Source organism: Symphalangus syndactylus, chromosome 14, assembly GCF_028878055.3.
Source record: "Symphalangus syndactylus isolate Jambi chromosome 14, NHGRI_mSymSyn1-v2.1_pri, whole genome shotgun sequence".
In the NCBI taxonomy this organism is placed as follows: Eukaryota; Metazoa; Chordata; class Mammalia; order Primates; family Hylobatidae; genus Symphalangus; species Symphalangus syndactylus.
Genome location: NC_072436.2, coordinates 43,064,145 through 43,078,103, shown reverse-complemented (window position 1 = coordinate 43,078,103; position 13,959 = coordinate 43,064,145). Strand labels below are relative to the sequence as shown.

The 13,959-nt window shown below is 43.5% G+C and overlaps 1 protein-coding gene across 1 annotated transcript; it reads right to left on the bottom strand.

The window, feature by feature from the left end:
• Positions 1 to 7,281: 7,281 nt before the first annotated feature.
• LOC129463206 (cytochrome c oxidase subunit 7B, mitochondrial-like) lies at positions 7,282 to 7,667 on the bottom strand (the record flags this gene model as incomplete). The annotated part of the gene is made up of 1 exon (XM_055243853.2): positions 7,282 to 7,667. A coding segment is annotated over one exon (306 nt), but the record flags the coding sequence as incomplete, so codon positions are not given.
• Positions 7,668 to 13,959: the final 6,292 nt, after the last annotated feature.

Genomic DNA, 13,959 nt, shown 5'->3' with positions numbered 1-13,959 from the left:
AGGCTTGGGTTAAGGTTTAAAGTTCCAAGGGCTGAACCGGAATAAATAGTGTATTCATCAAAGGAAGAGCAAGGCAAAACCAGCAGGTCAAAACCATGGAGGCCTCAACCGAGGTGAGGGGAAAAGTTAGGGAGCCTTAGGAAAGCTCTGAGGAGGGACCCCAATTAGGGGGACAGTAGTTAGGGTATGAGGTTTGTGAGATCAGGACTAGAATTGCTGCAAGAGACCCTATGATTGGGTGGCAGCAGCACGTTGTGGAGATGAGCCTGCTTCCTCAGCCTCTTCTTCTTGTCAGAACCCTTTGCCTCTCCCTACACACACACACACACACACATGCATGCACCATGCTATAGAAACCTTTCTCAGTCTTGCCATTCTCTCAAATTATGCGTTGGTCTTCCCTTCATCTTCAGATTCTTTAAAGAGTAATCAAAGTTCCCACTTCTAGCATGATGAAGTGAGGAGGTCAACGAATCTTTCCAAAATGTAACTGTATAGCTGGACACACCATTTAACATTCTGTAATTTTACCAAAGACACAGCACAAATGGGGATGTGCTTAAGAATGAAAGCTGGCCAGGCACGGTGGCTCACGCCTGTAACCCCAGCACTTTTGGAGGCTGAAGCAGAAGGACCACTTGAGCTCAGGAGTTCAAAAACAGCCTGGGCAACGTGGTGAGACCCCCGTCTCTACAAAAAAAAATCAAAAAAGGCATGGTGGTGCACACTTGTGGTCCCAGCTACATGGGAGGCTAAGGCGGGAGAATCATTTGAGCCCAGGAGATTGAGGCTGCAGTGAGCTGTGATCACACCACTGCACTCCAGCCTGGGCAACAGAGTGAGACAGACCCTGTCTCAAAAGAAAAAAAAAGAATTAAAGTGAGCCTTGGATAAGACCAGCCTGTGTCCGTGGCATCTTTGCCCAGGCTGCTACCCCCATTTACCCCAGCCGTTGATAACACACACAGCAGCCCCCAGCAGGGCAGCCTGTGGAAATAAGCTCCCTTGCCACCTCGCTGCAGGGGCTGGAGGCAAGAGTGAGGAAGGTTTTGATTTGCAGCATGGCTAGTTAAGGTGGTGATATCAGTGACCAGGAGGAAGAAAGGCCACTGACTCCTAGCCTGAGGCTCTGGGCCTTTGGAGACAAGCAAACGACCTGCAGATTGGTCAGGGATGTAAGAGGGAGTTCCAGGAGGTGGCAGAGCCAGAGGGAGCTTAGTAAACTCTTCACGCTACCCAAATGGACTGAAGGCTCATAGCTGGCAGAGATTAGGGCAAGCCCAAGCCATGTCCATATGCCCAGAGCACACAGCCTATGTCTGTGCCGGTGCCAGTGTTAGGAAGTAAAAGCCAGAACACCCTTGCAAATGGCCCGGGGCATGCCTCCTCCCCATTGCACATAGATCCAGCAGCAGATGGTGGAAACCGTATTGGCTTTAACTGATGTTTGACTGACAAACTATGCAGACAAGAAGCAACCTCTAGGAAGCCAGTCTGAAAAATTAAAGCAAACAAACACCAACAATAAAACTGAGCAATGACCTGAGTGAGTGCACACTGTGGAGGAGACAGGCTTCCTGCATGGAGTCCAGCCAGGAGACAGTACGGAATGCATGGAGCAGCTATTGGAAGACATTGAAAACTAAATAGTTGCAGGCAGCTTTCCCAAGAAGACCAGAACTTGAACTACCACCAAACCAGTGGTGAGATAACCATGTTTCCCCTGTGGTATCCCTGACTAACCTGGCAGTGGGCACCAGGGTGCAGATAGAAAGAGCTCCAGAAGATGCCCTCTATTTCTGGCTCAAGGAACAGGAAAAGGGTCTCCTAACATTCCGAGGGAATCTAGAAGTTCGTTCCTCCCCATTTTTCTTTCCCCTGTTCTCTCATACCTCAGCCCACAAGCAGTCCCACAGTGGCACTGGCACCAGCCCCAAGAGGAGCCCAGGAGCCAAGACGCAGGAGCGAACCTTCTCCAATTGACAAAGCTGTGGTCCCAAGAGGGCAGAAACAATCCATGTTGCTTCTCTTCCAATTCAGTCCTCCCACTGCTTGGCTTTAGATGTAGAAATGCATGGTAGAGCCAGATAACAAAAGCCTGTTTTCTGCTTGGAAGACTAAAAAGAGAAGCCTCAGCAAATGAAAGCAACAGGGTAATTGCTGAGAGAGAGTTAATCAGTGAAGCAACCCCATGAAGTTGTTTATGAACCCCAGGGCTCATTCTTGAGCTGCTCCTGCTTAGATCTGGTCCTGTTCAACACACCAAAGACTGACAGCTGAACTGAGAGACCATCACCCACAGACACAACTGGCCACTGGGTGGTGCACAAGTCGGACAGAACTGAATAGTCCTGTGAAGACTTTGGACACTGAACTGACTTTGGAACCAGACTGTAGAATGGAGGGGTGGGAACTTGTGGCTTGAACCTAATCAGGCAGATTGCCTGGCCAAAATGAAAATATCTATAATCTCCATAGGATTTCATTTCATTCAATGATTTTTTTTCTAGTAAATTTGCAATGTTTTACAGCCATCCCCAAAATCTAATTCCAAAATATCTCTATCACCCCAACGAGAGACTCTATTCACATTGGCAGTCACATGCATTCCCAGATTTCCCCTCTGCCCAGCCCTTGGCAATCACTAGTCTACTTTCTGTGTCTTTGAGTTTGCCTACTCTGGATATTTCATATAAACGAAATGATATACAAGGTTTTGTGATTGGCTCCTTTCATTTAGAATAATGTTTTCAAGGCTGATTCATGTTGTAGTATGCATTGGTACTTCATTATTTTTTATGCAAAGGTAATACTCTACTGTATGACCACATTTTTCTTTGAGACAGAGATCTCACTGTGTCGCCCAGGCTGGAGTATAGTGGCTCTTCACAGGCCCGATCACAGCTCCTGCATGGATCAAGGAGCGTCACTGCAGCTTCAAACTGCAGCTTCAAACCCTCGGGCTCAAGCGACCCTCCTGCCTCAACCTCCCCAGTAGCTGGGACTACAGTCACGTGTGTCTGTGCCCAGTAGTACTGTATTTTAAAAATCCATCTTCAGTAGATGGAAATTTGGATTGTTTCCACCTTTTACTAATAAAAATAGTACTGCTATAAACATTCATGTATAGGTTTGCTTTTGTTTTCGTTTTTTCTTTTTTGTAGAGATGGGGGTCTCGCTGTGTTGCCCAGGCTGGTCTCAAATTCCTGGACTCAAGTGATCCTCCCATCGAAAACTCCCAAAGTGCGGGGATTACAGGCGTGAGCCACCATACCTGGCCTGTATACAAGTGTTTGTGTAGACATGTTTACATTCTAATTAATGAACACAGGATGTCTTTCCATTGATTTAGCTCTTCTTTAATTTCTTTCAACAGTGTTTTGTAGTTTCTAGTCTACAAGTCTTACACTTTTGGATTAAATTTATTCATTCACTTTGATAATATTATAAATGGAATTGTTTACCTAATTTTACTTGAATTGTTCATTGCTAGTGTATAAGTAGACAACTCATTTTTTTAAATTTACCTTGTATGGTATAATCTCTTTGAACTCATTTATTATCACTGATAGTTCAGGTCTTTTTTTTTTTTTGAGATTTCATTAGGGTTTTCTATATATAACACCATGTCATCTAGAATAGAGATAGTTTTATTTATTCTATTCCTATTTCGATACCTTTTGTTTGCATTTCTTGCCTAATTGCCCTGGCTAGAACATCCAGTACAATGTTGAATAAAAGTGAAGAAAGCAAGCCTGTAATCCCAGCACTTTGGGAGGCCGAGGCGGGTGGATCACGAGGTCAGGAGATCGAGACCATCCTGGCTAACACGGTGAAACCCCGTCTCTACTAAAAATTAGCCGGGCGTGTTGGCGGGTGCCTGTAGTCCCAGCTACTCGGGAGACTGAGGCAGGAGAATGGCGTGAACCCGGGAGGTGGAGCTTGCAGTGAGCTGAGATCGCGCCACTGCACTCCAGCCTGGGGGACAGAGCAAGACTCCGTCTCAAAAAAAAAAAAAAAAAAAGTGAAGAAAGAAGGCATCCTTGTAAGTCATTTTTTTTGTTTTTTTTTTTTTTTTTTTTTTGTTTTGACATGGAGTCTCGCACTTTGGCCCAGGCTGGAGTGCAATGGCACGATCTCGGCTCACTGCAACCTCCGCCTCCTGGGTTCAAGCAATTCTCCTGCCTCAGCCTCCTGAGTAGCTGGGATTACAGGCGCCCGCCACCACGCCTGGCTTATTTTTTGTGTTTTTATTAGAGATGGGGTTTCACTATGTTGGCCAGGCTGGTCTCGAACTCCTGACCTCGTGATCCACCTACCTTGGCCTCCCAAAGTGCTGGGATTACAAGCGTAAGCCAACACGCCTGGCCGTAAATCAGTTTTTATACCCCTTCTTTCATCCCTGATTTTAGTAATTAGAGTCTTTCTTTTTTCTTGGTCAATCTCAAAAAAAAAAGTTTATCAATTTAAAAACTTTTTTCAGGCCGGGCGTGGTGGCTTACTCCTGTAATCCCAGCACTTTGGGAGGCTGAGGCAGGCCGATCACGAGGTCAGGAGATCGAGACTATCCTGGCTAACACAGTGAAACACCGTCTCTACTAAAAAAATACAAAAAAAAAAATTAGCCTGGTGTGGTGGCGGGTGCCTGTAGTCCCAGCTACTCAGGAGGCTGAGGCAGGAGAATGGCGTGAACCTGGAAGGCGGAGCTTGCAGTGAGCCAGTATCGCACCACTGCACTCCAGCTTGGGCGACAGAGCAAGACTCCGTCTCAAAAAAAAAAAATTTTTTTTTCAAAACAGGAACTTTTGCCTTTGTTGATTTTCTCTACTCTTTAAAAATGATTTTTAAAAAATCTAATAGTGGTTAAAAAAAAGATTTACCAACTTTTTTTTTTTTTTTTTTGAGCCAGAGTTTCACTCTTGTTGCCCAGGCTAGAGTATAATGGCACTATCTTGACTCACTGCAAACTCCGCCTCCAGAGTTCAAACGATTCTCCTGCCATAGCCTTCTGAGTAGCTGGGATTATAGGCATGCACCACCATGCCCAGCTAATTTTGTATTTTTAGTAGAGACAGAGTTTCTCCATGTTGGTCAGGCTGGTCTCGAACTCCCGACCACAGGTGAACACCTGCCTCGGCCTCCCAAAGTGCTGGGATTACAGGCGTGAGCAACCACACCCAGCCCAACTTAACCTTTTTTTTTTTTTTTTTTTTTTTTTTTTTTTGAGACGGAGTCTGTCACCCAGGCTGGAGTGCAGTGGTGTGATCTCGGCTCACTGCAGGCTCACCTCCCGGGTTCACGCCATTCTCCTGCCTCAGCCTCCCGAGTAGCTGGGACTACAGGTGCCCACCACCATGCCTGGCTAATTTTTTTTTTTTTTTTTTTTTTTTTTGAGACAGAGTCTTGCTCTGTTGCTGAGGCTGTAGCGCAGTGGCACAATCTCGGCTCACTGCAACCTCCGCCTCCCAGGTTCAAGCAATTCTCTCTGCCTCAGCCTCCCAAGTAGCTGGGATTACAGGTGCCTGCCACCATATCCGGCTAATTTTTGTATTTTTAGTAGAGATAGGGTTTCACCATATTGGCCAGGCTGGTCTTGAACTCCCGACCTCAGGTGATCTGCCTGCCTCGGCCTCTCAAAGTGCTGGGATTACAGGCGTGAGCCACCGTGCCCGGCCCAACTTAACCATTTTTAAGTGTGCAATACAGTAGCCTTATGTTGTTGTGCAATATATCTCCAGAACGTTTTCATCTTTTATTTCTGTTTATTTATTTATTTATTTATTTATTATTTTGAGACATGATCTTGCTGTCACCCGGGATGGAATGCAGTGGTGTGATTTCAGGTCACTGCAATTTCAAACTCCTGTGCTCAGTCAATCCTCCTGCCTCAGCCTCCCAAGTAGCTGGGGACTACAGGTGCGCACCACTGAGCTGGGTTAATTTTTTTTTTTTTTTTTTTTTTTTTGTAGAGAGAGAGAGTCTTTGTTACCTAAGCTGTTCTTGAACTCCTGGCTTCAAGCAATCCTCCCACCTTGGCCTCCCAAAGTGCTGGGATTACAGGCGTGAGCCACCACTTGGCCCAACATTTTTTATCTTTTAAAACTTGAACATCTATACCCATGAAACAACAACTCTCCATTTCCTCCTCCCCCTCGTTTCTGGTGACCACAATTTGATTTGCTGTTTCTGTGAATTTGACTACTTTAGATACCTCATATAAGTGGAAGCATACAGTATTTGTATTTTTGCGACTGGCTTATTCCACTTAGCATGATGTCCTCAAGGTTCTTCCATGTTACAGCATTGGAACAGAATTCCTTTCCTTTTTAAGGCCGAGTAATACTCCATTATTTGTATACACCACGTTTTGTTTATCCACTCATCTGTTGATTGACATTTAGGCTGCTTCTGCATGTTGGCTATTGTGAGTAATACTGCTATAAATATGGGTGTGCAAATATCTCTTACAGAACCTGTTCTCGGCCGGGTGCGGTGGCTCACGCCTGTAATCCCAGCACTTTGGGAAGCCGAGGCGGGCGGATCACGAGGTCAGGAGATCGAGACCATCCTGGCTAACAAGGTGAAACCCCGTCTCTACTAAAAATACAAAAAAATTAGCCAGGCGCGGTGGCGGGCGCCTGTAGTCCCAGTTACGCGAGAGGCTGAGGCAGGAGAATGGCGTGAACCCGGGAGGCAGAGGTTGCAGTGAGCCGAGATAGCGCCACTGCAGTCTGGCCTGGGTGAAAGAGCGAGACTCCGTCTCAAAAAAAAAAAAAAAAGAACCTGTTTTCAATTCTTTTGGATATATGTCCAGAAGTGAATATGGCAATTCTATTTTTATTTTTCTGAGAACCCATCAAATTGTTTTTGGTAGTAGCTACACCATTTTGCATTGCACGAAGGCTCCAATTTCTGTACATCCTCTTTAACACTAGTGATTTTCTGCTTTTTTGATAGTAGACATCCTAATGGGTGTAAGATAATATTTCCTTGTGATTTTGATTTGCATTTCTCTAATGATGATTAGGAATGTTGAGCATTTTTTGTTTTGTTTTGTTTTTGTTTTTGTTTTGAGACACAGTCTCACTCTGTCACTCAGGCTGGAGTACAGTGTTGTGATCTTGGCTCACTGAAACCTCTGCCTCCTAAGTTCAAGCTATTCTGTGCCTCTGCCTCCCAAGTAGCTGGGATTACAGGTGCCTGCCACTATGCCAGGCTAATTTTTGTATTTTTTTTTGAAGGTTTCAAAATGTACTTTATTTCTTCAATAATGTCATATCTTAATGGGTACACAGTGTTTTAACTTGGCATCAATTATGAGCTGTTTTTTAAACAATTCATTATTACACCAGCTGGGATGATTACTGATCTCTCCATTCCTTTGGGGTGACTCTGCCAACAGGGCACAGGTTCCATTCTATTCTGATTTGTGTTGCTACATATGTCCATATAGCAATACAGAAAGTGGCTCCACTAGCTAATACAGCATTATCGTATTTGTCATGAAAATCAGGTGTACTTTTCTGGTGGCTCTGCCTTGCCATTGTTTGCTGAATGCTTTGATCTTGGAGATGACTTAGTGCATTTTCTGACCAAGCAAAACATCGTGAAGGTGAAGATCGAACTGTGGGAATGCAGCTGCTGCTTTGGTGCAAATTCCAATTTTTTTATTCTTAATAAAGATGGGGTTTTGCCACGTTGGCCAGGCTGGTCTCGAGCTCCTGACCTCAAGTGATCCACCGTGCCTTGGCCTCCCAAAATGCTGAAATTACAGGCATGAGCCACCACACCCAGCCTGAGCATCTTTTCTTATGCTTTTTATACATTTCTGTATCATCTATAGAAAAATGTCTACTCCAGCCTTTTGCTCACTTATGTTTGTTGTTGTTGAGGTCTCTATTGTTTTTCTAGTTTCTATTTCACTAATTTCAGCTTTGACCTTTATGTCCTTCCTTCTGCTTGCCTTAAGCATGGTTTGCTCTTTTTTTCCCAAGCTATTGATTTGAGATCTTTTTAAGTCCACTGATATTCAAGGTAATTATTGATAGGTAAGGATTACCACTGTCATTTAAAAAATTGTTTTCCGGACTGGGCGCGGTGGCTCACGCCTGTAATCCCAGCACTTTGGGAGGCCGAGGCGGGCGGATCACCTGAGGTCAGGAGTTCAAGACCAGCCTGACCAACACGAAGAAACCCTGTCTCTACTAAAAATATAAAATTAGCCGGGCGTGGTGGCACATGCCTGTAACCCCAGCTACTCAGGAGGCTGAGGTAGGAGAATCACTTGAACCCGGTGGGCGGAGGTTGTCGTGAGCCAAGATCATGCCATTGCACTCCAGCCTGGGCAACAAGAGCAAAACTCCACCTCAAAAAGGAAAAAAACGTTTTCCGGCTGGGTACAGTGGCTCATGCCTGTAATCCCAGCATTTTGGGAGGCCGAGGTGGGCAGATCACTTGAGGCCAGGAGTTTGAGAACAGCCTGGCCAACATGGTGAAATCCTGTCTCCATTAAAAATACAAAAATTAGTCCCACAAGGTGGTGCACACCTATGGTCCCAGCTACCCGGGAGGCTGAGGCACGAGGATTGCTTGAAGCTGGGAAGCAGAGGTCGCAGTGAGCCAAGATTGTGCCACTGCACTCCACCAGCCTGGGTGACAGAGTGAGATGGTGTCTCAAAAAAAAAAAAATTGTTTTCTAGTTGTTTTATAGATCCTTTGTTCCTTTCTTCCTCTCTTACTGTCTTCCTTTATGATTAGTGACTTTCTGTAGTGGTATGCTTTGATTACTTACTTTTTAGAGGTCATGCTTTCTTAAATATAGTCTTTACAGGTATACATTTCCTTCTTAGTGTTGCTTTAGCTGTATCCCATAAGTTTTTGTATGTTGTATCTTCATTTTATCCATCTCAAATTTCTCTAATTTTCTAATTTCACATGTCATGATTTCTTCTAATTTCCTGTGTAGTTTCTTTCTTTTTTTTTTTTTTTGAGACGGAGTCTCGCTCTGTCACCCAGGCTGGAGTGCAGTGGCGCGATCTCGGCTCACTGCAAGCTCCGCCTCTTGGGTTCATGCCATTCTCCTGCCTCAGCCTCCTGAGTAGCTGGGACTACAGGCGCCCGCCACCACGCCTGGCTAACTTTTTTTTTTTTTCTATATTTTTAGTAGAGACAGGGTTTCACTGTGCTAGCCAGGATGGTCTCAATTTCCTGACCTCGTGATCCACCCGCCTCAGCCTCTCAAAGCGTTGGGATTACAAGCATGAGCCACTGCACCCAGTTTCCCTTGTGATTTCTTGACTCATTGGTTATTTAGAAGTGTGTTGTTTAATGTCCAAATGTTTGTGAATTTCTCAAATTTCTGTTGTTGATTTCTAATTTCATTCCATTCTGGTCAGAATACATATGCTTTATGATTTCAATTATTTTAAATTTATTGAGGGTTTAGGAGTACAAAAGGCTTATTGAAAAAAGAATCATTGAAGTTTTTCTTATGCTCTAGCATATGGTTTATGCTAAAGAGTGTTCCACGTGCACTTAAGAAGAATGTGTATTTTGATATTGTTAGGTGGAATTTTTTATAGATGTCTATTTGGTCTAGCTTGTTTAAACCATTGTTGAAGTCTTGTATTTTCTTGATGATCCCTGTCTAGTGGATCTATCCATTATTTTTTTAAAAAATACATTTGATGGTTGAAAGCAAACATTAGGCCAGGCGTGGTGGCTCACGCCTATAATCCCAGCACTTCCGGAGGCCAAGGCAGGCGGATCACCTGTAGTCGGGAGTTCGAGACCAGCCTGACCAACATGGAGAAACCCCGTCTCTACTAAAAATACAAAAATTAGCCAGGCGTGGCGGCACATGCCTGTAATCCCAGCTACTCAGGAGGCTGAGGCAGGAGAAGCACTTCAACCTGGGATGGGAGGTTGTGGTGACCCGAGATTGTGCCATTGCACTCCAGCCTCGGCAACAATAGCAAAACTCTGTCTCAAAAAAAAAAAAAAGAAAAAAAAGAAAAGAAAGCGAAAATTATAACATTAGTGGAGTTTACAATGCATGTAAATGTAATAGAAAACATCTATAATGTAAAGAGGCAAAGGTAAAAATACCTATCCAGCTGTAAGATTTCTACATTCCACTTAAGTAGTAATATGTTCATTCTGTGAAAAATTAAGTGTATTGTAATCCCTAGAGTCACCATTTAAAAAACTATTCAAAGAGATATATTCAAAACCAATATATGAATTAAAACAGAATCCTAAAAATCATTTAAATAACCAAATAGGAGGCAAAAAGCGGTAAGCAGAAAGATAAAAAATGGAGCAAAAAAAAAAAGTAATAAGACGGGGCTGGGCCCAGTGGCTCACACCTGTAATCCCAAAACTTTGGGAAGCTAAGGTGGGTGAATCAATTGAGGCCAGGAGTTTGAGATCAGCCTGGCCAACATGGTGAAACCCTGTCTTTACTAAAAATAGAAGAATCAGCTGGGCGTGGTGGTATATGCCTGTAATCCCAACTACTTGGGAGGCTGAGGCACAAGAATCGCTTGAGGCTGGGAGGCGGAGGTTGCTGTGAGCTGAGATGGTGCCACTGCACTCCAGCCTGGGTGACAGGGCAAGACTCTGTCTCAAAAAAAATAAAATAAAATAAGATGGTGGACATATATCCAAACACATGAATAATTACAGTAAACATAAATGGACTAAACCTAAATCTTAAAAGACATTGTCAGAATGGATAAAAGCAGTGCCCAGCCATATGCTATTTACAAGAAACTTGCTTTATTTTTTTTAATTTTTTTCATTTTTTAAAAAATGTTTTGCATTTATTTATTTATTTATTAGAGACAAGGTTTTGCTCTGTTGCCCAGACTGGAGTGCAGTGGAATGATCATAGCTCACTGCAGCTTCCAACTCCTGGACTCAAGCAATCCTTCTGCCTCAGCTTCCCCTGTAGCTAAGACTACAGGCATGTACCATCATATCTGACTAGTTTTTTTTTTTTTTTTTTTTTTTTTATGGAGACAGGGGCTCACCAAGTTGCCCAGGCTAGTCTCAAACTCCTGGCCTCAAGCAGTCCTCCCACCTCAGCCTTCCAAAGCACTGGAATTACAAGCAATAGCCACTATACCCAGCCAAAACTTGCTTTAAATATTATATATGTAGGTTAAAAGTAAAGAATACAGGCTGGGCAGAGTGGCTCACGCCTGTAATCCCCGCACTTTGGGAGGCCGAGGCGGGTGGATTGCTTGAGGTCAGGAGATATACAACAGCCTGGCCAACATGGCGAAACCCCATCTCTAACAAAAACACAAAAATTAGTCAGGTGTAGTGGTGTTGGCTGTAGTCCCAATTACTCGGAAGGCAGAGGCAGGAGAATCACTTGAATCCGAGAGGTGGAGGTTGCAGTGAGCTGAGATCACGCCACTGTACTCCAGCCCAGGTGATAGAACAAGACTCCATCTCCAAAAAAAAAAAAAAAAAAAAAAAAAAACGGAAAAGATATACCATGGAAATATTAATCAAAAGAGTTGGTGTGGCTATGTTAATATCATACACAGCAAATTCCAGAGCAATGAAAATCATTAGGGACAAAAAAGGATCATACATCATGATAAAATAGTTAATTCACCAAGGAGACATAACAATCCTAAATATGTTTGCATCTTACACCACAGCTTCTAAATTCTCAAAGCAAATAGACAAACCCAAAATTATATTTGGAGACTTCAACACTCCTTCTCTCAATCATTGATAGAACTATTAGCAAATCAGCAAAGAAGGCCAGGCACGGTGGCTCACGCCTGTAATCCCAGTACTTTGGGAGGCCAAGGCGGGCAGATCACAAGGTCAGGAGATCGAGACCATCCTGGTTAACACAGTGAAACCCCATCTCTACTAAAAATACAAAAAATTAGCCGGGTGTGGTGGCGGGCACCTGTAGTCCCAGCTACTTGGGAGGCTGAGGCAGGAGAATGGCGTGAACCTGGGAGGCGAGCTTGCAGTGAGTCGAGATTGCGCCACTGCACTCCAGCCTGGGCGACAGAGGGAGACTCAGTATCAAAAAAAAAAAAAAAAAAAAAAAAAAAACCAGAAAAAGAAAATCAGCAAAGAAGAGGAGAATTAAACAACACCACTAGCCAACTAGATCTAATTGAACTTTGAGGAACACTCTACCCATAAACAGCAGACTATCTATTATTTTCAAGTGCACATAGAACCATTCACCAAGATAGACTATATCTTGGGTCATAAAACAAGCCTTAACAAACTTAAATGATGTGAAATCATGCCAGGTATGTTCTCTGACCATAACAAAAGTAGACCAGGAATCAATAAGACAAACAATAGGAGAATCCCTGAACACTTATAAATTAAACAACAGACTTCTAAATTAATCTACGTATCAAAGAGAATATCTGAAGGGAAATTAGAAAATATCAATATCCCTCATGAAATTAGACGCAAAAACCCTAAAAAGATTGCAAACTGAATCAAGTAGTTTATAAAATGTTAATACATATTCAGTCATTAAAAGCCACAAGGTCGGGCGCAGTGGCTCATGCCTGTAATCCCAGCATTTTGGGAGGCTGAGGCAGGCGGATCACTTGAGGACAGGAGCTAGAGACCAGCCTGGCCAATATGGCGAAACCCCATTTCTACTGAAAATACAAAAATTATCTGGGTGTGGTAGCACACGCCTGTAGTCCCAGATACTAAGGAGGCTGAGGCTTGAGAATCACTTGAAACCAGTAGGCGAAGGTTGCCGTGAGCCAAGATCATGCCACTGCACTCCAGCCTGAGCGCCAGAGCAGGACCCTGCTTCAAAAAGCAAAACAAAACAACAAAAAAATGCTAGTAGGCAAATTCATAAAGACAAAAAGTAGAGTTAGGGTTACCAGGGGTGTGTGGAGTGGGGAGTGGGGAGTAATTGTTTATTAGGCACAGAGTTTCTATTTGAGATGATCAAAAAGTTTTGGAAATGGATAGTGATGCTGGTTATACAACATGGTGAACAAATTTAATGTTACTGAATTGTACACTTAAAAACAGTTAAAATGGTAAGTTTTATTTTATGTTATGTGTATTTTACCACAATAAAAAAACAAATGCATCACAACCAAATAGGGTTTATCCTGGGACTTTCAAGGATGGTATAACACACACACACACACACACACACACACACACACACACACATATATATATTTTTTTGAAACAAAGTCTCACTCTTGCCCCCAGGCTGGAGTGCAATGGCGCGATCTCAGCTCACTGCAACCTCCACCTCCCAGGTTCAAGCGATTCTCCTGCCTCAGCTTCCTGAGTAGCTGGGATTACAGGTGCCTGCCACCATGCCCAGCTAATTTTTGTATTTTTAGTAGAGACGGGGTTTCACCATGTTGGCCAGGCTGGTCTTGAACTCCTGACCTCAGGTGATCCACCCGCCTCAGCCTCCCAAAGTGCTGGGATTACAGCCGTGAGCCACTGCTCCTGGCTGGATGGTATAATATTTTAAAATCAATCAATGTAGTCATATTAACAGTGTAAAGAAGAAAAATTACATGCTCATATCAGTTGATGTAGAAAAAGCATCTGACATAATTCAATGTCCATTCATGATGAAATCTGTCAGCAAACTAGGAATAGGAAATTTCCTCCATCTGATAAAGGCATCTATAAATATCTGTGGCTGGCCGGGTGCAGCTGATAAAGGCATCTATAAATATCTGTGGCTAGCCAGGCTCTAGCCTGTAATCTCAGCTGTTTGGGAAGCCAAGACAGGAGGATCGCTTGAGCCAGGGAGTTTGAGACCAACCTGGACAACATAACGATACTTCATTTCTACTAAAAATTAAAAAATAAACAGCAAAATAGCCAGGCATGGTGGTTAATGACCTACTTAACAGTGAAACTCTTTCCCCTTAAGATCAAAAAGACTTTTATCATTAAGTAGGAGAGAAT